The 26,976-nt window shown below is 52.8% G+C and overlaps 1 protein-coding gene across 1 annotated transcript; it reads right to left on the bottom strand.

Annotated features, from left to right (window-relative positions):
• Positions 1-196: 196 nt before the first annotated feature.
• On the bottom strand, positions 197-26,300 carry CYS1 (cystin 1). The gene is made up of 3 exons (XM_079941294.1): positions 25,472-26,300; positions 7,835-7,887; positions 197-3,206 (listed from the first exon to the last, which is right to left on the bottom strand). Exons 1-3 carry the CDS (start codon positions 25,808-25,810, stop codon positions 3,101-3,103), a joined length of 498 nt encoding a protein of 165 aa, XP_079797420.1. The 5' UTR covers positions 25,811-26,300; the 3' UTR covers positions 197-3,100.
• Positions 26,301-26,976: the final 676 nt, after the last annotated feature.

The raw sequence follows: 26,976 nt of genomic DNA, 5'->3' as shown, positions 1-26,976 counted from the left end.
TCGAAGCCAGGGTCCCCTTGAGTGTCTGCAGACCCGGGTGGGAGCCCGCCCCCAGCTCCCTCCACGCGACGCCCGCGGGCTCGGCACCCCCGCGACCCGCCCACCTCTCATCCGCGTGGCTCCGCGGGGTCCCAGCGCACGGCCGTTTGTCCCTCAGGCTTCCCAGTGACCGGGGCGGAGGAAGAGGCGCCGTTGGGCAGGGAGAAGCCTCAGGGCCTCCCCGGGGAGCCCAGTCCCCATCACCCAAGCTGCCCAAGGACGGGGAGCAGCGAGGATGCTGGAACCCCGACAGCAACGGCTCTTCCCACCTCACTCTGCTCACTCGCATCACATCTTTATTTTATCCCCCAGGGCCCACCTGGCACAGGGCCTGGCCTGGAGCCCGCCCTCTTCAAGTAGATGTTGGATAAATTAAAAAAAAAAAAAAAAAAAAGTAACATGTCTGTAACCTGTGCTACTAAGGTCATGTTATTTTTATTTTTCACTCAAATCCTCTCCTCACCAGATTAGTAGAAAAGTCAGCCCCTCCCTCTACAGTTTCTCCCCTTCCCTGAAAATAGTCCTAAACCTCTCGGGCTTAGTTATCCCAGGCTGGGGTCTTTGTAGCCGCCACTTTCCAGGGACAGAGACACCCAGTCCAAGCGGACACCCTGCTGTGTGGACGCCTTGCTGCCACGTGGTGCCACTCTTGACAGCCGACCACAGGCCCCTGATTTTGGTGGTTTGGACCTTGAAAGCGCAGCCGGGTGCCCTCAGTGCCACACGAAACCACACGCTTTTTCCGTCTCATGTGCACACCCTGGGGCACCAGCTCCACAGGGTGTCCATCGGATGTCATCCACCTCTTGAGGACTTAAAATGTGTCACTGCTCCTTCCCAGGGTTCACACGTCACAGAAAAGGCAGCTTTTTGTTTCCAGAGGGGTTTCATCACACCAGAAAATTGAGCCCCGCCCACCTGTTAAGGTCTGATTTGGTGCCGGGGGTCCAGGTGTCACCACCCCAAAGGTCTGGTTTTACATCGTTTCCTTCCTGGGAGAGCGCAGGACGTCCGAGCCTCAAACGTTATTTGTCCTCTCAAAAGCAACCAAGAAGGCTTTTCTCCTGACTATCGCCAGCCCAGAAAAAGAACCACATCCCCAATCCACAGAGGCTAGATCTTCAGAGGGCTTTTGGCTACAGTTCTTTGACAGCCGTGAGTCCATGTTTACAGGTGCACCTCTAGAAACAGCATGTTCTCACTAGTGGAGACCAGATCTTGCTACACGAACCCTGGCATCCAGCAGAGGGCCGGGCTCACAGCAGCAGGGGCTCATAAGGTGAGAAAGAGTGGGGGGGTTGAACAGAAATTCCCCAGGGGCGTCCACCCAGTGGTGCTATCTCACTGGATGGCAGCCCAGTGAGAAGTGGCTCTGAGACTTCAGAACATCAAAGGGGAGTGTCTTGGAAAAGCTCACCTTAGGTGAGGAGAGGGAACCTGAGCCAGGCGGGGCCCCTTTGAGAACTCGTGCGAGGGGCAGAAGGAGGGCCGTGGCCTGGCTTCTTCCCCAGGAGGACGGGCACAGCATTTCTCAGAGCTGGGAACGGAGCGTGTTTTCTAAATCCCTGGGCTTTGTAGCATCTCAGAGGAACTCGCCACCACAGAAGCCAGGAGACACGTGTGGCACTGAGACTTTTCCAGACATCGATGTGTCATTGTCACCTTCGACATGGAGATGTTTTTCTTCCTGCCTCTATTTCAGCCACATTCCTCCCCCTCCCCTTCATGAGCAGGTTCCACACTCAGCTCCACAGCAGAAGGCTGGGGCTCAGAAGCAACACCCAGCGACCAAGAGAAGGCCTGGGGCCGCACTCGGCACCCAGCAGGCCCTCTGTGCACGTCTAGTGCAAGAAGCACTCGCCTCCAGGCCCTGCCTGATTCACAGGGTGTCAGCTTTCTCATCAGTCAGCTGGGAATGTTCTAAGGCTCTCCTGGCCTCACTGCTGTGATTTTCTACCTTCTTCCAGGTGGGAAGAGCCGGCAGCCCTAAAGACCCTTTCCAGGTGTGGCCAGTGGTCACCCTCAGCAGGGAAGGCAGTCCCGTGCCCCCAGGGGACGGGGACGAGAGACTGAGGAAGCCTGGGATTGTGTGATCCCTGATGGTCAGAGCTGGGGGACGGGGCGTGCCTCCAGGACTCACTGAGGACCAGAGGGGGGAAGTGACCGCAAGTTAGTGCAAGAGCGAGGATCAGAACCGGGGTCTCTGGCTCCTGTCCCACCGCACCCACTGCAGGGGCACAGGCCTCTCTTTGGGGAGGTGGGTGGGTCGTGGCTCTGGGCAGCCTCCAGCACCGGGGAAGGAAGAGTCAGCCAGGCCTAAAGCTCAGACAAGGTCCCTGCTACTCCAGGCATGGCTGGGATCCAGCAGCCTGGGTATCGCCTGGGAACTGGTTAGAAACAACGCAGACTCTCAGGCCCTGCTGGAGACCCACAGAATCAGAATCTGCATTTCAATAACATCTCCAGGCGACTCATTTGCAGAACAGAGGGTGACTCCCTCCAGCTCGCTAAGGCATACCTCCTGGGTGTGCCCTCCAGAGCGGAACCTCCTTGGGGCCCTCTGGGACGTGTGTTAGAGTTCGCAAAGTGTCCAGTCTGAGCCACGCTCAGTAAAGTGGCTTCTTCGGAGCAGGTGGCAAGTGGGCCTTCAGAAAGGGGAAGCATTTCAAGACCCAGGAGAACCTTGTAGACGGATCTCCCCAGAGACTGAGAGGAGGGGCAGGTATCCGGCAGGTCACCTGCCCACGCACCTGTGGGGCAGCACCTGTGCCTTCCTTGTGGCCTGGATCTGCACAGCCGATCACCTCTTGCCAGCAAGCATGATGGCCAGCTGCCGGCCACGTTCAGGACTGTCTGAATATGGATTTGAAGAGGGCAGTTGTGAAAGGTCTGGGAGTAACTGCATGTTGGAGGTGGCTAAGCTCCAGCTAGAGCCCTGGGCAGGGCAGGGGGATGTGTGCGCCCAGCCTAGGTTCCTAAGAGACCCAGTCGGCTGGGGCTGGGGCTGGGAGGAATGGCGCGCTGGCCGCTGGCTGACCACGGGGCTGCTGCAGCACCAGCCTTAGCAGCAGTATTCCTGCTCGATGCTGGCCATCAGCTCCTCCTCAGAGTAGTCGTATGTGATGGCTGACTGCCTCTCAGGCCTCCTGTGGCAGCTGCCTGGGGCTCTGTGGGTGAGAAACATGGACATGGGAAACAAGATGTTACCTTCAAACTCCACATCTCTACTGGACAACCACGGTGGCCCCTGTATGGAATTCTGATCCATCCTAAAACTAAAACTGAAAACCTCTGCCCCGGGAACACCTCCTCAACCTCTTCCATCAGCAGGCCCCTGCCTGATTCTCTGGTTTCATCTCCCCAATGTTACCCAAGACCTTACGCTGTGAGGAAGCCAGTGCCTCTGATGCTTAAGGGTGAGGGCCCGGGGATGGGAAGACCCAGCTTGAATCCCAGCTCTGCCAGTTACTAGCTCAGTGATAATTTTCTCTAAAATAGAGCTGTATTCTTAAATTCATTCTGAGGCATAAATGAGCTAATGCATGGACAGCGTGTGACACTGAATTTTGCACCCTGCCCAGCCCTCAGCAAAGGTGAGCTGTGTCTTGACTATCCATCGGCCTGACTCACGCCCTGTGCCTGACCCTTGGGTGGGCGGGGGTGTCTCACAGGAGCTGCCACGCTGGGACAGGATTGGGCGTCAGGATCCTGGCCACTCCCCCAACCTGCTGGGCAGTGTATTAAGTGACCAAATCTCGGATCCTCATCCTGCCACCTGGGCCCCTGGAAGTGGTTCCCACCGGCCTGGATCCGGCTGCCCACCCCCTCTCCGGCTTTCTGGACTCTGTTGTGCCCCCGACTTCCCTGTCCTGCAGGCTGTCCCACGGCGGTGTCCACCTGTGCCTGGCCATGGCCTTGCCCCCTTCAGCACCTTTGACAGGTGGGAGGGTGTGAAACCTGGGCCGAACTGGGTGCTGCCAGCCTGAGGGGCTACCTCTGAAGGAGGAGTTAGGCCAGAGCTGCCCACTGCCAGCTAAGGGACCTTGAGCTCCCACCTGCCAGCCAGAGACGTGCGGCCATGTGAGCTGGGGGGCTGGGCTGGATGATCTCTAAGGCCCACCTGATCACTGCCGTCACACTCCTGACATGTTCAGAGCGGCCTCCAGGGCCCTGTCTGCTGTCCCGGAATGCAGGGCAGGAGCTGGGCTCTGGGCCACTTGACTGTCACCTCAGGGTGTGTGCCGCCTAACAGGCCCCCAGCGCTGAACAGCAAGGATGAGGGTCTAACGGCGGGACTCCACTTCCCCAAGCCCAGAGATGACACGTGCCTCCCGCACAGCCCTCTGGGGTCACCCAGGCCAGCCCCCTCTCTGTGGATGGGGGAGAAATGCCTTGCCCACGGTCCCATGGTGACCTGGCTACAGACCGTCCTCACCCGGTCCCACAGCTCAGCAAGGGCTTTCTCTCTAGGCGCCCGACGCTCCCTGCAGTTGGGACATGGGGGAGAAAGGGGGTGAGGAGGCAGGGCCGGCAGGGGAGGCTAGCAGGGGAGGCTGGCAGGGGAGGCCGGCAGGGGAGGCTGATGGGGAGGCTGATGGGGGAGGCTGATGAGGAGGCCGGCAGGGGAGGCTGACGGGGGAGGCCGGCAGGGGAGGCTGACAGGGAGGCCAGCAGGGGAGGCTGATGGGGAGGCCGACAGGAGGTGTTGCAGCCCCAGCAGCCAGGGCTCCACTCGGCCTCACGCCATCCTAGCCTGTCTGGTGGGCAACACTGTCCACCAGCGGCCGTGGGGCTGCCGGCCCAGGGGCCTGAAGACCGAGGTGGGGTCTCCCCCTACTTGGGGGAGGGGAGCACGACATTAAAAGGGAGAGATGGGTCCTAGAGGGACTGAGGAGTCAAGAATTGAATCTTTGTTTAAATTATAATTCATTATGTCAGAGATTCCTAAAGTCATGCAAAACAAAAACCCATTACTCTTCCCCAGAGAGAGCAAATCAATTATAATTGGGCTACAGAGCCACATGCAAAATGAGGTGAGTCATTTATACTGTCTGTTGGGTCTAGAATTTACTGGCCCTTTGACCATGGGCAAATCATACCTTGCATCTGTTTACTCATTAGGAAAACGGGGTGCCTGGCCTAGGCCTGGCTTATAGTAGGCATCCCACAAGCATTTACAGAATAAATAATGAGCAAATTTCAGCAGCAGCTGCAGACAGAAGGCTCCTGAATCCCTGTTTCCCCTCCACAGGCCCTAGGCTTCTGCTACCGGATCCTCACAGACTTCAGGTCAGGCCAGCCCAGCCCTGTCCTCAAAGCCAGCCCGGCTGGCTCAGCTCTGTTGCTTCCACACCCCAACCCTGGGGAAAGGGCGTGGCCGACATCGAGGATGGTCAGGACTAGGGGTCAAGGCCCACAGGCCCAGGTTCACACCGAACGTTCCCTTCAGCTGCATCTGTGAAGCACCCGCTCTGGGCCTGGTGCTGTGAGGGCCCAGAGATGCGGCTGAGAGTGAAGAGGTAAGACAGGCTGTCACAGGTACCCGCTGCGTTACACGTACAGGTGTGGTATGAACTGGAGCCGGCACTGCTGAAGGAGGGAGACTCACCAGGTCGACATGGAGGGAGGGGAGGGTGAGAGTCTCTGAGGAGGAGATATTTGAACTGAGTTTGGGAGGATTTTCCTCTTCAACCTTTTATTACGAAGACTTTCAAGCATACCGAAAAGTTGAAATCGTGGATTCAAAAATTAAGTAAATATTTTTCTGCTACATTTTGCTGGGTTTACTTTATCCCATGTCTATTACTTTGTCTGATTTCTGGATGCATTTCAAAGTAAACTGCATGCATTAGGACACTTCTCCCTGAAGCGCTGCTTTGAGGGGTTCTGGTGGTGGAGAAGGGGACGGTGGGCTTGTCTGTGGCTGGAAGGGTGGGCGCTGCAGGAACCAGGAGAGGAGGGTGCTGTGGGCTGCGCTCTGTGTGCGCCCAGTCTGGGGGGCGGGGAGGGAGGCGCACACTGGCTGTGTGGAGGAGCCCAGGGCCGGCCGCTGGCAGTGAGAGGCCACAGTGGACGTGGTGGCAGGACATCCGCCGCTCCCTCCTCAGAGAGGTTCCCCTACAGACAGGGGAGCCCAAGTTTGGGGAACAGAGGAGGGCGGCTACTGCCAGTCCAGACCCTGGGGCAGGCCTGTATGGCTTCAGAGCCTGCTCCTGGGAGGCACAGCCCTGATCTCACCTTCATGACGCTCTCCCCTCTGCCGCCAGTGAGCCAGGACCAGCCTGGGACCCACCCAGCCTGGAGTCCAGGGCCTAGCGTGGCACTCAGGACCCTCCCACTAAAGTATATTGAGGGAGTGAATGAATGAATGAATGAAGTACTCCTAGTGAGGGATGTCCTGGAGTTTGCATGTGAGGTGAAGGGACCTATTCATTTAAAAATAAGAAGAAACAGCTAATTTGTTCGAGGCAGAACTTAATCCTCCTAAAGTCCCTGGGGTGATGAAAACTTAAGAAAGTCACTGCCAGTTATCTTTACAATCAGTAGAAATATGCAGGCGGGACGGAGCTCCATTGGCACCGCTCCGGGCCCAGGTCCTCAGCCGCGCCACGTGCTCGGGCGTCCAGGTCAGCGGAGCAGAGGCGGCCCTGGCGCCCGGTCACTGCAGCGAGACACAGCGCCCAGTCCAGCACGGGAGTGCACGGGGGCGCTGAGTCCACCCGGAGGCAGCTGTGCTAAGCGGAGCCTGTGACGGTTTGCAAAACAAGTGAAGAGCAGGGCCTGTGAGGGGGGACCGGGAGGGATGCTCCTCTCTGCTGAGTGAAGCGCTGGCCTTGGCAAGGGGCGGAGCCCGTGTGCATGTGCTCACTGCTTCACCTCCGCGGCCACGGTGGAGTCCCAGCTCCCAGAGCTAACCCCAGCGTCCTCTGACTGGACAGCAGTGGCCCACGGTTTCAGCTTGGCCTTCAAGGCCCTCCTTCTCCCCCCAGACCCTGTGCTAAATGTCACCAGCCTGTGCGTGGTGTCCTATTCAGACCTGTGTCTTGCTTGTGGAGCCCACCACCTGGAACGCACCTGCCCTCTCTCCTTGGTGAAAATACGTGTCCTGCGAGCCACTTAAACATCAGCTCCTCCACGAGCCCTCGGCAGTTCTGTCCCCTTTCAGACCTCCCTTGAGCCCGTGTGAAGAGACCCCAATCTTCGGGAGAAGGTCTCCTCAAATGTTTGTTAAATAAGGGAACCCGGCAAAGTTCTGGCCCTGAGCCGTTTGGAATTGGTAATAAAAATAGCTGTTGAGCCAGAATTTTCACATCTCTGGTCTTGAGCATCACACTCACCTACCTCCCAGTGACCCAGGGCCGATCACCGTGAGCCAATTAGAGACGAGAAAGCCAAGGGCACGATGAGCCAGAGGCCCAAGGTCACCCCCGCACAGCTTCCCGGTGCTGGCTGCTCCTGGGGCCCTGGAATCCTCCCACAGCCCAGGGCCGTGCAGACAGAGAAGGCCTGGTCTCTGGGCCTGGGGTCCTCAGATGACACTTTCCAGGGGTTTTAAATGTGTTTTCCTTCTAACGCTGTAATGGGATCACGGGGGACCCACCTGCCATCCTTCTAGGCTGGAAACTCCTGAAGGCCAAGGACTGTGCCTCACTTACAGATGAGCCACTGCAAATAGCTTCTGAGTGAATGGGCGGGGCCAGGGCCGGGGATGCAGAGGCGTGGGGAGGGCGGGGGGTAGGGTGGCTGTGACTCTGGTGGAGATGTGCTTCCCCCCCCCCCCCGCCCCTGTACTTACTCAGAGACACTGCTGCTCTCTGGGTGGTCTTCAGTGCTCCGTTTCGGGGACACCTTGAGAAAGACAAAAGGAGGAGGCATCAGAAGGCTGGCAGTGGTGCACCCGTCTTTGCCCTGGCTTTGTGCTGACAGACGGCCACCACATTCAACCCAGGGCTGAATAAACCAGAGCTGGAAAGTGGAAAGGCTCCCCTGCTGTCTAGTTCCATCCGCCTATTTTGCATGTGGGAAGCTGAGGCTGGGAGAGGGGAGTGACCTACACAGCTCACACCAAGAGACTCCCCACCTCCCCGGCAGCTAACGGCCAGCATGTCCCCATCTCTCACGCCAGGAGTCGAAGTCCTGACATCCATGTAAGCACTGCCCGGCAGCCTGCCCTGCTGCTCGGCTGTGCCTTCTCTGTTCTCAGTCAAGGGTGCACAGACGTCGCACGTGTCTGTCTGCAAACTCTTCCAATGGTCCATGCCTGTCCTGTGCCGGCACCACCCCGTCTCAGTTACCACAGCTTTAGAATAAGCCTGGACTCTTCCCGGTTCTTTGCACCTCCTTATATGTGTACTGCAGTCAGTTTGTCCCCCTTGGGGATTTTGTTGGGGTTGAATTAATATACAGATCATTTTAGGCAGACTTGATATCTATAATAACAAGTCTTGCAGTTTAAAAACAAGGAACACCTCTCCATTCATTTAAGATTTCTTTAATGTCTTTTAAGAAGTCTTATTTTCCCTGTAGAGTTTATAGATATCTCTTTTTAGACCAATTTCTAGATACTTGATATTATCCTTTTTTAAATAAAATTTTATTTTCTTCCTGTTTGTTTCCGCAGATATATGATTGAAATATATACATTTTGTGTTCACCAGTCTTACTAAACTCTCTTATTAGTCCTAATAACTTATTTGTAGATGCTTTTGGACTGTCTTTCTTCCTGTTCACATTATCTGAGAAAAATGGCCATTTGATTTTTTTCCCTTCTGGTCCCAGAAGGGAAACACACTTTTCACCTAGCCCTTCTGCACTGGCTAGGACCTCCAGTACTACCTTGAAAAGAAATGATAACAGGCATCTCTGCCTTGTTCCCTTATTGAAAGGAAAAGTTTTCATTATTTCAAATGTAATATTAGGTTTGCTGTGGCTTTTTCTCAAGTTGTCCTTTATCAGATCCTGGTCTCTCTGTGTAGGTCATTTCTTCAGTTCTGTCTTCCAGGGCACTGATCTTCTCTTCATCTCTGTCTAATTTCCTGTTAACCCAAACCATCAGAATCTTTAATTTTGTTTATTGTATTTTTCATTTCTTCAAGTTCTATCTGGTTCTTTTTAAAATATGCTAGGTCACTTTCTAGAGGTCCTGGTCCTTCAAAGGTATTTCCCTTAAATAAGATAAAATAAACATAGTTGATTATAATCTGTGTCTGGTAATCCAAAAAAACAACTGAAGTCTTCATTGGTCTATTTTTGTTGTCTTTGTTTCTTCTAGTGTTCACTTGGTTCTCTGGTTGGTTGGTTATTTTTTCTTGTTTGATGCTCATTAGCCTTGAAAACACTTTGTGGGTGGTCTCTGTCCTGAGAGGAACATGCCTTCCTCCAGAGAGGACATGAGCTTGCTCTGTCCGGGCACCAGGGGGCACTCCTGGTCTGGGGCCACTTGAAATTAAATCCATGCATTCAGGCATTTTGGACCACCTGGGTGATGGGAACTGGGGCTGCAAACCTGAAGAGGCAGCTAGATTGTGGCTCTTCTTCCCTCCTTCACTGTTCTGTGCTGTGATACTTTTCCTTGCCGTCCCCCGAAGGTCCTGGATTGATGAGGGAAGGATCTACTATAACTTTCATTGGGCCCTAAATTCTGTTCCCTTTACTGCTGGACACCATCAGCCCCAAAGCTCAAGTTCACCTGAGGCACATGCAGCCCAACGTCTTATTTGCATCTCTGATTCTGCCTTTCTTGGATCTGGGCTGGTAATTCCTCACTATCTCACCAGCCACTTAATGTTTCAAAGACACTCTTACTACATTAATTATATCCAGTATATTATTTTCAGCAGCAGAGGGGTCTGAATAACCTTCCATACTGTGTTCCCAGCATAAGGCACTTGAGGGCACTGTGGACACCAGCCTTTGACCCATGAAGCTGAGCAAGGCCATGTCCCAGCCAGACGTCAGCCTGCTTTGTGCACAAGATCTCCCATTGGCACGAGCAGTGCCCCCCAGGACAGGCCACGACTGTCAAGAACCCAGTCTTCAAGGAGCTCACAGTTCACGGGGAGAGTCTCATAAAAATGCAATGCGATGCTATGTGATAAATTATGTAGCCGAGTTATAAAGGGCTGGGAGAGGAGGGGAAACCAACTCTGAATGGGAAAAACACCATGGGAGGTTTCCAAGAAGAGTGGCAAGAGTGACATTTTAGCTGGAGTTTTGAAAGAGTAGGGGTTTACCAGGTGGAAAAGAGGGGAAGGGCACTTCAGATAAGGAACATATTTGCATATGCAAATACACGGAGTCGTCAGAGGTCGTGAATAAGCATTCATCAAGTCCATGTGCCCTGTTGTGCGCCATGTTCTATTATCCATACAGGATATGGTCCTTGCCCAGAGCAGCTCACAGCTGGGCAGAAAAAAACTAGCGTGATGACACAACTAGAGAAAAATCCAATGCCAGACACCGAGGTGTGGACTACAAGTGCACGGGTCATCAGAAGCCGTGATTACAATGGTAAACCAAACATGCAGGCCCGCTTCCCGCTTTCATCCCAAATCCTTAGAAATGACAGAAAAGGCCATAAGCAAAAAACAAAACAAACCAAACAAAACAACTCACAAATCTCTAACAGTACTGCAAGACTAGAAAGTAGTAGAGCTTTTTTTTATATAAATTTTTATTTATTTTTGGCTGTGTTGGGTCTCTGTTGCTGCACACGGGCTTTCTCCAGTGGCGGCGAGTGGGGGCTACTCTTCATTGTGGTGCACAAGCTTCTCATTGCAGTGGCTTCTCTTGTTGCAGAGCACAGGCTCTAAGCGAGCAGGCAGTAGTTGTGGCTCACAGGCTCTAGAGCACAGGCTCAGTAGTTGTGGCACACAGGCTTAGTTGCTCTGTGGCATGTGGAATCTTCCCAGACCAGGGCTCGAACCCATGTCCCCTGCATTGGCAGGCATATTCTTTTTTTTATATATATAAATTTATTTATTTTTTGGCTGCATTGGGTTTTCATTGCTGGACGCAGCCTTTCTCTAGTTGCGGCGATCGGGGGCTACTCTTCATTGCAGTGCACAGGCTTCTCATTGCAGTGGCTTCTCTTGTTGAGGAGCACGGGCTCTAGGCACACGGGCTTCAGTAGTTGTGGCTCATGGGCTCTAGAGTGCAGGCTCAGTAGTTGTGGTGACCAGGCTTAGTTGCTCTGTGGCATGTGGGATCTTCCTGGACCAGGGCTCAAACCCGTGTCCCCTGCATAGCAGGCAGATTATTAGCCACTGTGCCACCAGGGAAGCCCGGTAGTAGGGGTTGTTGGAAGACAGACTGGGTTAGATCGATGGAGGAAACCACAGCCCCCAGCACACACAGGAGGGGACTGCTGGACAAAGCAGCAGCTTTGGGGGCTCCAAGTTCAGAGGAGACAGACACCAGAGCAGGAGAGGGCCTTGGGGCAAGGGTCAGAGAGGAGGGGCCTGCTTGTGCAAATGACAGGGCACAGAGGTGCATCCCCCAGACTGGGACAGGAGAGGGGGGGTAGCATGGGCAGCCGCTGACACCAGGAAGCACAGGAAACTGTTCCCAGACCACTAACGATGGCCACACTCACCAGGAGCATATCCTGACCCTCCTCTGTGACACGTGGAGGCAGGAACCAAACTCATCAGTTCAAAGAATTAAACCTGAGAAAAAAGTGATTCGAGCAGACTGAACGTGACTTTAAAAGGAGAATGATTCAGTCTCAGCCAAACAAGAATAAGCTGTTGTGCAAGATAACCAGCTAGAGATTTTGGAAATGCCATCTACGATGGAAGGAAGTAAAACCTCAGGAGGTGTTCTGAAGAGTAAATTAGACACAGCTGAAGAGAAGCTCAGTTACCCGGAAGGTCAAACTGAGAGAGTCTCTCTGGAAGCAACACAAAAAGACAAACAAATGGGAGAGAGATACTAATCCTAAATAAATGATTAATCAAGAGTCTTATTCTGACGTAGTCTGCAGACATTGGGGAGTTTTAAAGGTTTTGTTTTTTCCTTTTAACAGTAGAGCAGGATGAGCTTCCTTCCCACGGTGCTCCCTGTGCACATAATCCTACACCACCAATAGGCAGAACTGGGCTTTTGCCCCCACAGGAATCTGCTTACATTCTCTCCAAATTCGTTTTTAAAGTCCCCCTCCATCTTCCTATTGAGGCTTAATCCCAGGGATTAATCAATCGCCAGGGATTAATCAATCATCAGTACCCCAGTGTGCCCAGTGCTCTGTCAGCTGCTGTGGAGACCCACACCCTATACTTTTGAGGTGCAATGTCACCAGAGAAGTTAAGTCTTAGACATGTTAACAATGAGCAAAATGATAAGAGCACAGACTGGGGGCTATAAACTTTGTGCAATCAGTTTAACCCTCAGTTTACTCATTTGTGTAACAGGTACTTAGCCTTCAGGGCTGCAGAGATATGAAAGATAATCTGTCTCTTTCTCTTCTGTCTCATCCTTAGTACAATGCCTATCCTGTAAGCGACCAGTAAACACCATTACGAACATCTGACCCAACGTCCAGCCCAGAGTAGCCTCTGACACAGCCCTGCTAGAAGAGAACCTGAAGGCGTGAGGAGGAGAGCGCAGGGAAGATCTTGGTGTTCAAGGCCTGAGAGGTTCCAGGACAGCATACGCTTCCCTGAGAAACTAGTTCTGATGTGTTTCTTGGGAGATGTTAGTTAGTGGTGGTTAGCAGAAGCAAGCCTGGGTGTGTCCTGCCACACAGGCCCTGTGGCATGGGCCGCGGCAGCCGCCTGCCACACAGGCACCCCCACGCATTGGCCACACAGGCCCTGTGGCATGGGCCGCGGCAGCCGCCTGCCACGACAGCCACCCCCACGCATTGGCCAGAAGAGCCTGTCCTGCCTGCCTGGCGCTCTCTCCACGCGGAGGTGGGCTGCGCAGCGAAGGTGCACAACTTCCTCCCAGGGGTACCTGTGGGGCCGGCTAGTGTCTGCTAGGGGCTAGTGGTGATCTTGCCCCGGGGACTCAGTATTCCCTGCATATTCCTTTGAATATTCGTGCCTTTGGGGAGTGTAAAGATGAAGAGGAGATGACTCCCAAGTCAGCAAGGAATTCACAATGGGAAGAGGGACAGAGGGTAGGGAGGGGCGACGAAGATGAGAGAGAGGAGGGCAAGTCACACAGGCACGCACACGTGTGCGTGCACACGTACACACACGCACTCACCTCCACCACCTCCTGAAGCAGCCCATTCCTGCTCAGGCAGCTCAGACTAGCTGAAAATTCTTTTTAATTTTTTTTATTCAAAAAACAATTAATTGTGGTAAAATACACACACCTTAAACCATCTTAACCTGAAGTTTACCATCTTAACCATTTGTAAGCGTACAGTTCCGTAGAGTGAAGTACATTAAACAATCTCGCAAACTTCATCTTGCAGAACTGAACCCCTGTCCACATTAAACAACAACTCTCATCCCCCAAACCCCAGCAACCACCACTGTACTTCCTGTCCGATAGAAATGGGTCCTTTAGCAACTCACCTGAGTGGAATCATACAGTATTCGCCCTCTTCTGCCTGGCTCAGTTCACTCAGCGTAATGTCCTCGAGGTTCATCCACGTTGTAGCACGTGCCAGAACCTCGCTCCTTTTTAAGGCTGAATAATATTCCACTGCACGTGTATACCACGCTGTGTTTATCCATTCATCCAACAAGGGACACTTGGGGGGCTTCCACTTTTTGGCTATTGTGAACAACGCTCCTATGGACACGGGTGCACAGATATCTCTTTGAGACCCTCCTTTCAATTCTCTTGGGCACATGAGAAAGTTCTCTCGTATAATATTGACACCAATCTTCCTCCCTGCAGTTTTCAGCCACTGAGGCTGGTTATTTTCTCAGGGACAACAGAGAAGTAAAGTAATCCTTTTACTCAACTACCCTTCAGCTGTTTTTTATGAAGTCATCCAATAGGGGCCCTAGTTCCCTCTTGTCCATTTCTGCTGGAACCAGCTTTTGCCATCACCTGCTGGGGCTTTTCCTCTCATCACCAGGTTTTGTAAGAGTTGTTACATATATGGTTTCTCCCATCAGGAGGGCAACTGAGTGAGGGAGCAAGAAATCGGAATCAAACATTTGCATCGTCAGCCAGTTTCCACTTCTCTGCGCTGCTCTACTCACTACTAACGGGGACACACTGCCAGCTGCAGGGCCGCGATGATGTGGCGCATCAGGTACGTGGACTGGACGCCCCAAGCCTGCACTCGCACAGAAGGCCATACTCTTTCTTTTCTAATTTCCCTGACAGCTCAGCTTTGTTATATCTTTCATTTCTTTACCTGTGTTTCTCTCTGTGGTTTGAACGTGTGGTTCTTCCTCTCGTCAGTTTAAGCCTTTAACTTGACTTTCTCAGACGCAAAATGTGTTAGGCAGGCCTCCCAGAAGATCCAACTTGCTGAAGCAGCTCGGGAGCTTGTGAAAAGCAAAGACACAGCAGCCCCTGGCGGCTGCTCCAGGCCTAGTGCAGACACAAGCTCCCAGCCAGCAGGAAGCCTGCCCCTCCTGCTCGGTAGGCCACATCGGGACCCCGGGGAGGCCATGGCGGCTGGACTGGGGCCGTGGGAACCCGGCTGAACGCAGGATGTGATGTGTCATCACTCGAGATCCTAGGGGGGCTTTGAAAAACTCACACCACAGCTGAACAAGAAGCAGAAAACATCTGAGGAAGAACTCAGTAAGATGATTTCTTAAAGTCTTCTCTGGGACTTCCCTGGTGGCGCAGTGGTTAAGAATCCGCCTGCCAATGCAGGGGACACAGGTTCGAGCCCTGGTCCAGGAAGATCCCACATGCCGCGGAGCAACTGAGCCCGTGCGCCGCAACTACTGAGCCTGCGCTCTAGAGCCCGCGAGCCGCAACTACTGAAGCCTGCGCACCTAGAGCCCGTGCTCCACAACAAAGCCCGCACACCGCAACTAGAGAAAGCCTGTGTGCACCAATGAGGACCAACGCAGACAAAAATCAATAAATTAATTAATTAAAAAAAAAAGTCTCCTCTGACTCTTACAACTAGGGTTTTTTGAAAAAAAGTGAAGTATCAGTGGTTAATCTTTAGAAAACCCACTGAATATTTTACTTAACAATATGTGTATCCTGCTTCTTCTGTTTAAAGAGTTCTCCCCTTAACTCTTAAAGTACCCATATCAATAATATATATAGTTGACCTGGAACAAGCTGCAGGCGTCTGCAGAATACGATCTGACAGGTTTGACAGGTGTGTCCACTGTTGAACCACATCCGTCACCCCCGGTGATGCTCCCTGCTTCCCTCCTCCGCCCTCCCATCTCCAGGCGGCCACTAGTCGGCCCCTGTCACCGCACACCCGTGTGCCTCTCTAGAAGCCTAAAGACATGGGGTCGGACAGCATGCACCCTTCTTTGCCTGGCTTCTTTCACGCTGCACGACGAGCCTGTTGTGTTTTATCAGTAGACTTCCCCCTTCCTCTCTAAGAACTGTCCTTCTGTGGAGCCCAGGTTTGCTTATGCTTCATTATGGAAATGTTAACACCTGCAGCGGAGAGAAGAGTGAACTCGGTCTCCCGGTACCGAATCTCCCGGCCTCGGCAGGTTTCAGCACTCTCCCAGTCGGGTTCAGTCCTCTCACCCCCGGGGGCGCTACTGTCCCCACACGGCTCCACTTCATGGCTTCCCAGGCAGCACACGCTGCAGGCCCAGTGGACTCTGCTGGGAGGGCTGCTTTGCGTTCCTAAAGTGACAAAGGACTTCTGCAAAAGGAGGCTCTGACTCTGAAGCCACCAGTCCTAGCGCGCCCACCTCCCCTCACCAGGCCTTGCTTCAGTAAAGTGCTTCCAGAGACAAAAGGCCGGGGAGACCTGGAGAAGGTAAAGGGTGGGACTGAAGGAAAATAACGATAAATTACGTATCTACAGTGTTATAACACCTTATGAAGCACCTGCAAACGCATTTTCACATGGGCAGCCTGATCCTCACCCCCGGAGGCAGATGACCTGGCGTGGATCCTGGTCCTGCTGGGGATTTGGGCAATCACCCTGCTGGGACCCAAAGGCCTGGGATGTAAATGAGAAGGTAGCCCCGGTGGTCTCTAAGGTCCCTTCAGCTCCAGCAATCTGTGATTCTCAAGCTGCGAAGGAACCGAAGCGGCCGAGTCTGCTGGGAACCTGAATGATAGCCTTGGGCTGGAGGCCGCCTTCCTAGCACTCAGGTGCTGAGAATCTCCGTCTGCACAAACCACTCCTGACCGTCCGCACCGGAGTCCAGCTAGGGCTTGTCCCAGGCGCTGGGGCAGCCCGAAGCTCCTGGCAAGGAAGCCCTCCTCAGCACCTCACTTTCCTCAGCGCCTCACTGAGACGCTGCAGGGACGCCCAAGCCACCTCGCTCCCCCACCTCCCTGCACCAGCACTCGGCACCAGCCGCTGGGGCCCGGCCTCAGGCAAGGCGCGGGAGACCCCGCTTCCAACCTTCACTACGGTCAGGCTTCCCACCATGGACGAAGCCCACATCCCGGAACCACGGAGGGAGGGAGCCCTCTGGGGTCACACCTCTGACCCCATCTCCAGGCAAGCGCTTCTAAACACTTTTAGATCTGGCTGTTTCCGTACATCTCCTGAGAGGAAGCGTCTTCCTCCGGCTCCTGGAGTTCTCCAGGGCTCCAGCTCAGGACTCTTCTCCTCCCACCCACATGCTCTCCCTCGTCGCCCCATCTAGATGCTGAAGTTCACAGAGTTACGTGCCAGCTCCAACCACCTTGTACAGTGGACCTGAGCTTCTGGCGGCCCACGAACTTGTCTGCCTCACACCCCAAAGCCACTTGCACAACACTGAGCATGGCTGTCGATGCTACGACACCAGCAGGAAACCCGGCTGCCTCTGCGGCAGCCCGCCTTCCCTTGCTCTCACAACCAGCGTGCACCTCGCCTTCTCGCATCGTCTCTCACCTGGATTTCTGCAGAATCTCCCACCTGGGCACCCTGCTTCCCGCGCCATCGCCTCTCATCCTCTGCCCTCCTGCCACCCCTTGTCTTTCTAAACACAGGCTGGGGAGGAGACACAAGGACTCGATAAGGTGGGCGTCTCTGGAGAAGTGAACTGGAGAGAGTGGGGGACAGGGTGGAGGGGAAACTTTCCTTTCAGAGTACCTGTTACATTTTCTCTCATGTGCGTGTATATTACCTATTCTGATTTTTTAAATAATCATTTAAAAATAAAAAACACAAAATTTCCACTAGCTCCCTGTTGCCTACAGGATAAAGTTCAACCCTTTAGCCTAGAAGGTTGTGAAATCATGACCCAAACCGATCTCGTTGTCTTTTGCGCTCTGTCCAGCCATCATCACCTTGCTGTCCAGCCATTATGGACAACATGCTGTTCTCCTAAAGTACTTGGTCCCTCTGGGTTCTTCTACATGCTGCTCGCTCTTTATGGAATGCTCCCTCCTTTACTGACTGCTGGAAAATTCTACCGATCCTTCACAACCAACTCAGATGTCAGGTCTTCTTGGATGCGAAGACTTCTGCCTTGGATGGGATTATTCAACTCCTTGTATGTAATAATTCCTACTTACCTCCACTCCAGGGCTTCCATGAGGAACGCTCACTTCACAGCCCTCCCCCAACACGGTATGAGCCTTGGGGGTCCGCACTGCGCTTTACTCTCCTATGACTCCTAGGTTGATCAAATGCCACTTACTGCCACTTAAATTTGTGTTCTTTGCGAGAGATCTGAAAGCGGACAGATGGTAACTGTCTTCAAAATAGTGGCTTTTTGCCAGAAGTCCATTAGAGTATCCGTCACTTTCAAAGTCCTCTGGCGGATCTGCTTTCCGGCCACGGAACCATTTTGATGCCTGTTTTCACCTTCACATCCCACAGCAGCTGTGAGCCAGGATTACTGGGAATCCCTGGCTGACAGTGAAAGACAAGAAAGAGGCACCCTGGTCCTCCTTCGCTAGAGCAAAATGCAAAAGTGCATTTGCAAAAATGGTGGACAGTGGAGTCATTCAGCCTGGAAGACAGACAATGATCTTCCCTAGATCTTGAGTGACTAAGATTTATTAGGTGGCGGTGGGGAGTACGAATTATCATCACCTGGTAGTAAAAACACTGAATTTATATCTATTAGACTGAATCAGAATATCCTCTTTAAGGGTACCCTTGAATTTCACTAGCACGTTTAATCCCCCAAACTTCTTTTATCTAGCCCATTCTGGGACTGAGAGTTTACGGTTAATTCAGTGTCCTAATGGAGCCATCTTTATGGCTACCCACCAACACTGCACTGTAAAAAGAACCTTCCTGAAAGCCTTGGCTACTCTCCAGTTCCCTGCCTCCATGAAGGCCAGCCCATCAGGCTTCCCGCACCGCTCCACTGAAACGGCACTGGCCAAGGCACCAGGGACCTCCAAGCCGCCAGCTTCCATGGTCAGCTCTCAGACTTCACCTCACTCGTCCCATCGAGCAGCGTTTACAAGAGCTGGTCACTACCTCCTCCTTGACATACTTGCCTCCCTTGGCTTCCAGACCTGCATCCTCTTGGTTTTCTTCCCTTTAGGATGTCCCCTCATCTTCTCTACCTCTGAACACAGGTCACACACATAAACACCCAGAGCAGTACCTGGCACACACTCAGGTGTGAGCCGACCTCAGTATTACTGGTGGGCTGATCTAATCTCAACCCTTCTATGTTTTAACGGCCGCCAAATTTATAAGTCCAAAGCCAGCCTCTCCCCTGAACGCCAAACTCTTACAAAGATCTTTTCAATTGATCTCTCTATGTAGATGCCTAGCACGCATCTCAAATTCAACATATTCTAAAACAACTTCCTGATTCACAACATTCAAACCCTGCCCCTTCCACATTTCCCATGTCAGTTAATGGCAACTACGTCCTTCTAGCTGCTCAAGCCAAACACTTTGGGGTCCTCTGACTCCTTTCTCACACAACCCACAGCCAATCCATTAGTAAACGGGCTGTCTCTAGTTCTAATCTAGGTCCATATGCCAACCGGTCCTTCCCAGCTCACTCACTACCACTCTAGTCCAGACCAATCCCTCTTCTCACTTGGATTCCTGCAAAAGCTTCCCAGCTCTGCTCCCAGCTTTGGCCCCTCCATCCCAGCCCAGGCTGTCTTCAACAGGGCAGCCAGGGTGAGCCTTCAAACAAACCAGATCATGCCATCCGCTGTTCAGAATTCCTCCAGCCTTCCCTACCTCATTCAAAGTAAAAGCCAAGGCCTGGGACTTCCCTGGTGGTCCAGTGGTTAAGATTCTGCACTCCCAATGCAGGGGGCACCGGTATGATCCCACCCCCTACCCCCCCAAAAAAGCCAAGGCCTTCCGGTGGCCACAAGGCTCCCTGTTCTCTGCCCGGGCACCAGGCCACCACTCCTGCTCTCCCCAGCCCCTACTGCTGTTTTGTTCTTTGTACTTTACTTTGTGCACTGTTGGACTTCCATGACCGAAGGTTAGTGAAGGTTTTGTCTGTTTAGTTCACTTATGTATAACCAGCACCTAGAACAGTACCTGGCACACGTAGGGGCTCAAAAAATAAACGTTGAATGGATAGACCAATATTAGATGGTACGTTTTTCTAATTAATAGACCACTGATTGAGAGAGATACTGCTGCATTTTTTTAAAAAATCACAATTTGATTAAATAACTTAATACAAGACAAATCCAAACCCTTAGATTTTCACACATAATTCTCTCCCCCTAAATAGTTTTCAGTTTCAATATCTCACTAAAATACTGTTGATTTTGAAGTTCTTCTGACTTTGGGAAAGGAATTCTGCCTTGGGCACCTAAGACTGCCCAGGAACAAGTTGAAAATTAGTCTAGAACAGTAATAGATGCTTTAGTGAATTAAAGTACGTGAACTTGATGAAATATTTTGCAATCATTAAAATAATAATGAAGAATATCATGCAACAGCATGAAAAGCCGCTTATGAGATCGATTACGTAAAAAAATTTTAAGACTGTTATAATTCAATGATATATATCTTTAAAAGCTGTGACAAAGTGAGAGAGTGGCATGGACATATATACACTACCAAACGTAAAATAGATAGTTAGTGGGAAGCAGCCGCATAGCACAGGGAGATCAGCTCGGTGCTTTGTGACCACCTAGAGGGGTGGGGTAGGGAGGGTGGGAGGGAGGGAGACGCAAGAGGGAAGAGATATGGGAACATATGTATATGTATAACTGATTCACTTTGTTATAAAGCAGAAACTAACACACCATTGTAAAGCAATTATACTCCAATAAAGATGTAAAAAAAAAAAGAACAAAAGAAATGAAAACAGGTGACAGCTGGTAAGTTAAAGAGTATAGTGGGAAACATTTTAATCTGTTAATGATGCAGTATGGTCTTTGCCTATACAATTTTCTTCAGATTCTCAACATTACGGGAATTCTCTGGTGGTCCAGTGGTTAGGACTACACGCTCCCATTGCAGGGGGCACGGTTCAATCCCTGATCGGGGAACTAAGGTCACGCAAGCCACGACGCGGCATGGCCAAAAACAAAAGGTTCTCAATATTGGCAAAAAATAAACAAACAAAAAAATCTACCTGGAAACAGCCTGAATGTCTCACAATAAGAGATTAATTAAATAACACTACTTCTGGATGGGGGGCAAATTATGAAGACATTATGATGGGAGAAATGCTTATACTATAATGCTAAATAAAAGGATGCTATAAATTGTATATCTACACTACGCTCTTTTTTTTTAAGGGAACTTTATTTTTTTATTTATTTTTGGCTGCGTTGGGTCTTTGTTGCTGCGTGTGGGCTTTCTCTAGTTGCAGCGAGCAGGGGCTACTCTTCGCTGTGGTGCGTGGGCTTCTCATTGCGGTGGCTTCTCTTGTCGTGGAGCATGGGCTCTAGGCGCGCGGGCTCAGTAGTTGTGGTGCACGGGCTTAGTTGCTCCGTGGCATGTGGGATCTTCCCGGACCAGGGATCGAACCCATGTCCCCTGTGTTGGCAGGTGGATTCTTAACCACTGCACCACCAGGGAAGCCCTATGAGCAATCTTTATTTCCTTTTCTCTATATTTTTTTATTATATATTTTTTCTGTTTTCCAATTTTTCTGCAATGAGCATATATTCCTTTACAATTGTAGAGTGAAGCTAATATAGGGCTTATCTTTTTATTTAAAACCTCTCATGTGGGACTTCCTTGGTGGTCCAGTAGGTAAGACTCTGCACTTCCAATGCAGGGGGCCCAGGTTCGATCTCTGGTCAGGGAACTAGATCCCGCATGCATGCCGCAACTAAGAAGCCCACGTGCCACAACTATGAGCCCACATGCCACAACTAAGACCTGGCGCAGCCTAAATAAATAAATGAATAAAATATTTTTTTAAAAAAACCCACATCTCTCATGAATAAGATCATTTTAAGTATTTTATTGCAGAGAACAACCAAGAACAATTTTTTTTTTCTCACGTGCATGTATATTACCTATTCTAACTTCAAAAACAAACACTTAAAAGTAAGCATAACCTTTTCTGGGCTGAACACATCTTTAGAGACTGGAACACATCTTGTACACAATCACAGAAGCCGGGGTATGGAGACCTATCTCAGAGAAAAACTGAGCACCAGAGGAATCAGGGAACAAGTGAGAATCCCTCCTGATGGCAAATTCACTCAGTTAAAATTCCAGTATACACAGTGCTCTACAGAGGTATAGTCAGAACGACTCTGACTGGCTCTTTCAAACTGCACGATACTGGCCAAGTGAACTACCTCTCTGGGCCTTGTACACTCCCCTCCGACACGAAGTTGCGGGGAGGCGACACCAATTTGGCAGGAACTTATTCTGATGAGGATTAAGCAAAGCAATGGATGTAAGGAGCCGGCTGTTAGAATAGCCTGAATAAATAGCAGCTGCATTACAACATCTGAACAATTTCCGAGTGACTGTAAGTGAACTGCAAAGCCCTCTGTTTCACAGGAATCAAACCTGATACAGGATGGGGAAAGGACTCTTTCTGAGTCTTTTGCCTCTTTGTTCTTCTGCTTCTGCCCCCGTGCAACCAGCGACATGCTTACACGCAGGGGCTCATGAAAATGCTCAAGTAAAAGGATGCTGGTGACAGATGTACTAAGTGAATAATTGGGAGTCTCACAACTTTTAGTAAAAACTGTATGACCCCTAAGCACCTAAACATCTGAATGAATAAGGAGGCTGCTGAAAGTAACATTCAGGGGGTATTATGAGGGCAAGATGGGTGGTACTTTTATCAGACAAAATACAGGTTCTTGATGAGTTTGCTTGGGGAATGCTAGGGATTACTGAACGTTAAAAAAAAATCGTAAAGAAAAACGGGCCAGGCATTAGTGCCACTGCGAGCAGAGCACTGGAAGTGCGGGATCTGCCTTGTGACTTGGACATCTGGAAAATGGAAAAGGCATGGAACGTTCCAGGTTGTCTACGGAGGGGCTGGAGCCCGGCAGGCCTGCTACAAACTCTGCTACCCCCACTTACTGGCTGTGTGGCTTTGGGTATGTTATCAATCTCCTGGGACTGAGATGGCCTTGTTTGTAAAATCGAAAGCACTATTTATCTAAAAGGCTGTTTGAAGAGGGGAACGTGGGACAATGACCAGGAAGTACCTAATTCAGTCCTTAACACAGAACAGGTGCCCAACGGACGTAATCCTCCTTCCCCTTCTTTACTGTGCACGTCATCTGACAGGAAACCGAACATCTCATGCGCGTCTCTGCAGTGAACACGCACCCAAACTTAAAACTGCATGAAGGGAAAGACTTCTTTCTAGCTGACATGTACTGGTACCAAGAGTTTATGGAACTGGACTGGAAACTAGGAATGTCATGGAAATGCTCTTTATTTGGGGAAGTGTCTCAGTAGTTGTATTTCAGTGAATGTAAATCCACACACAGACTGTCACGGGTTCCCCAGCGGCCTTGGCCTCATTCAACCCATTTTCTCCCTGAGATCCTGTTTCTTGGACATGGGGATTTGTAACACAGCCCCAGTGCAGAGAGACTACTGTATCCTTCACATTTGTGTCTTACCTCAAATTTGCCCATAATTTTTCCTAAATTTACAATCCAGAGTGAAAATCCTCTTACCTAGTGTTTCATTACAAAGTATTATGGTTCACAGACAAAAAAAAAATATTTAACTTAAAGTTGCTTCTACCAAAATGTAAGGGAAAAATTTACCTTGATTTGGAACATATACACAATAAGAGCAGAAAAACTCCATGGTTAGGGGCTTCCCTGGTGGCGCAGTGGTTGAGAGTCCGCCTGCCGATGCAGGGGACACGGGTTCGTGCCCCGGTCCGGGAAGATCCCGCATGCCGTGGAGCGGCTGGGCCCGTGAGCCGTGGCCGCTGAGCCTGCGCGTCCGGAGCCTGTGCTCCGCAACGGGAGAGGCCACGACAGTGAGAGGCCCGCATACCGCAAGAAAAAAAGAAACATCTACGGTACAGAAGTTACAAACAATCCGCACCCAAAAGAGCGACCCCAGCGGGCTGACTTCACCTCCTAGTCTCTCTCGACTCCATGCCCTTCAGCCCTCGCATTGCGCTGCTGCCCTCAGCACCTGCCCGTCTGGACCGCTGAAGCAGCCCCAGTTGGACATCCTGCCCCTGGTCCTTACTCTGCCCGGTTCCTCCTCCCCATGGCTGTTGGTCCAACCTTCCTAAGACACAAAATGTCACTCCCCTTAGTCCTTCAAAGATACCCACGGCTTTTATGGTAAAGTCCAAACTCCTCAGCAGGGAATACTCCTAGCGTGACATGTCCGTAGCCTGGCATTCACCCTTCCCAACCTCTTCAACTCCCGTGCTCCCACCCACACCCTGGGTACCCTATGCCCCGACCGCCACTGCCTTTGCTCACAGGCTTCTCTCTGCCCAAATGCCCTTTGCTGCTTGTTTGCCTGGGTAGGGCCACAGACCCTTCCAGATCCAAGTGCTGTCCTGCTGGTATGCCGACCTGACTTCTCCAGAGGGCCAGCTGCTCCTCCTGTGGACTCTCTCTACAGGCTGCCCACAGGTATTCTACTTTTTGTTTGCAGATCCCTCTCCCCCATTACACTGTCAACTTCTTGAGGGCAAGGACTGCGTGCCATTAGTGTTCATCTCTAGCACCCAGAGCGATGCCTGGCACACAGTAAGTGCTCAAGCAATACCTGAGAAATGACTGAAAGAATGAGTAAGGCAGCCCATGCACCCTAGGAGTTGCTGTGATACTCAGCGAATGGGGGTGGGGACGGGGGAGGGAAATCCATTCTCTCTGTTTTCTTTCCATTTTCGCTTCTGAAGTTTCCAAAGCACTTGACAACTGATCCCTAAAAGATTGCTTCCATGCCGTCTCAGAATTTCCCCCAAAATTTCTCAACTGTTTATCCATTTTGAGGGTTATATAATGGAACTCTGATGTAATCTTATAGGAATCTTGTTATATAATTGGGTCCCACTTGCTGCAGCTCACTTTGGGAGGGCAGCAGGGGCTGGGCAGGAGGACAGGGGAGGAAGACCCTGCAGTGTCCAGGTTGGCCCAGTCCTTTCCACCCACCCCTCCCCACCTCACTGAGGAGCTTCCAGGATTCCACTGCTTGGTGGCTGCCTCGGAAGACACCTCCCTCTGGTCCCAGCAGTTGTTAAGCAAAGCCTGCAGGACTCCGGGGAAGGGGGGAACTGCCTTGGACATCCTCCTCAAGCCCAGGAGCTGATATCACAGATCTTGTTCATTCAGCTCTGCTGGAGTGAAGGCTGTTGCCATGCGAGAGTGCTCACTTTTATTGTTTTTCTAGAACAGCGGGGATGTTATTACAAGTGTTCTGGAAGAGAGAATTGGGAAGCCAAAAAGAAATTGCACAGCATCTCAAAAATAGCCAGTAGTATGCAAACTGCTTGACCACAAAGCAAAGATCCTGATGTGTCTGACGCGAGGGGCCTTTGTAAACACTGTTTGGCTACCGGTCCCACCTCTTAGCATCTTCCTCCGACAGTGCCCGGGGAATGGCCAAGGGGGAGGTACCTGAGAAGAAAGCAGCCCCGCTGGCCAGCCCCTACCTAGGCTGGAAGGAGCCGCAGTTCCAAAAGGAAAAAAAGGCAAGCTCTGGCCAGAAGCAAGCCTGGGAGATGCATTTCTGCTAAGGGATGTCTGTCTCCCTGCCTTTTAAGGCTGCTGCCAGCACAGCACTGTCACCCCCCAAATTGGAGGCAGTGAGACCAGCACCCAGAGGAGGCAGAGAGGGGAAGGGGGCGAGCAGGGAGAGCGCGGCGGGACGGCCGCGGGGGCTGGGGGACAGGGCAACAGGGCGGGGGCCCCGGAGGGACAGAGCGCGGCGTGCGGGCCGGCGGGGAGGGGGCTCCGGGGCAGGAACCGGCGCAGCTGCCCCACCGACTCCGCGGGCTCCGACACTCACCGGGCTCCCGGTGCCGGTTGCGGGTCGGGGCCGCGCCGGGCCTCGCGGGGCCAGCTCCCCGGGGCCCCAGGCCGCCGACTCGGCCAGCAGCTGGTCCAGCAGGCGAAGCGTCTCGTCCCCGCCGTCGGGGGGCGCCGCGGGGCCGGGGCCGGGGCCGGCCGCCCCCTCCGCCGCCGCCTCCCAGGCCTCCTCCCGGGCCGCCGCCGCCGCCGCCGCCGTCACCGAGACTGGCGGCCCCGTCCCGCCCTCCGGGGTTGCCCCGCCGGGCCCCGCCGGCCGGCTGTCGGGGCTGCGCAGCCGCCTCAGGGCGCGGCCGCTCCGGCTGCTGCCGCTGCCCATGGCGCGCCCGCCTAGCAGGCCTGTGGCGCCGCCGGAACGCGGCCCGGGGGCGGGGACGCGGGCCGGGGCGCGGCCGGGCCGGGGGTGCGGACCCGGGCCGGGCGTGAGCGGGGGGAGGGGGAGATCCCGGGTCTGGGACGCGACTGGGGGCGGGGGTACGCGAGCCGGGCCTGGGGGAGGGGCGAAGCCACCGGTGTGCGGAACGTGGGGCGTGGTGTCGCGGTGGGGGCACTAGATCCCGGGACAGGGGAACGTGGGAGGGGGCGCGACCGGGGCTGGGGTGCTGAGCCCGGCCTGGAGGTGGGGGCCGAGAGCCGCGGGTGAGGGCTCTCGGGGAGCCGGCGGCCGGGGGCGGGGAGCGAGGGCCGGGTATCCGGGCACTGGATGGCGAGGGCACTGGGGCGCGGCGTCCCCTCCTCCTCCGACTCCTTCCTCCTCCCTCCGGCCCGCCTCGGGCCCCGCCTCTCCTTGCGGGGTCAGCCCTCCAGGCTCTGGCTCCCCGACACTCCAGGTCCCCGCCGCCTGGAAGAACTGAAAGCACTGGGGCTCCTGCAACACGCCCAGACCGGCCTGCGTGGGGTGGTGATGAGTGCGGAGGTGACTCCACAGCCCGGCCCCTCCCGAGCTTAGAGCGCGATGGGGACTTCACCTCTCCCAGCCTCCTGTTCCTCACATGTTAAGTTGGGGGAAGGGGCCGGACGGTAAAAATACCTCTGAGGATGGAGTAAGATGATGAAGGTGCCGGGCATCCCACCCTTCAATTTCTGCCCTGCTTCCTCGTGCGACCTAAGACAGGACAGAAGGAGGGAAGGGGGCGATTCTCCCGGGCCGGACTCCCAGCTGCAGCGTTTCCGCAAGGGAGCCGGCAGCAGGCAGGGGTGGGCCCTGGGTTTCCCGTCCCTCTCCTCCTGCCCCAAAGGAGATGTGGTGCTTGAATGCCGAGCCTCATTAAAAAAGTAACTACTTTGGGGAAAGAAAAAATTTGAAAGGAGACAGAAAAAGCATTCTCTCCCCAAGGAAAAAGCCAGTAGGTACTGATCGTAATTAATTCTAGCTTTTGGTCATTGGATAGTAAAAAAGAAAGAAAGAAAAACGTTTATTATTTTTAAGTGAACCAACCCCCAAATAAGAAAAAGGCCGAAGCTGTCTAATTCAAACCCGGTGGT

This window comes from Stenella coeruleoalba, assembly GCF_951394435.1.
Source record: "Stenella coeruleoalba genome assembly, chromosome: 13".
Taxonomy (NCBI): Eukaryota; Metazoa; Chordata; class Mammalia; order Artiodactyla; family Delphinidae; genus Stenella; species Stenella coeruleoalba.
Note: the sequence above shows the minus strand (reverse complement) of the source record. Positions and strands in the feature narration are given on the sequence as shown.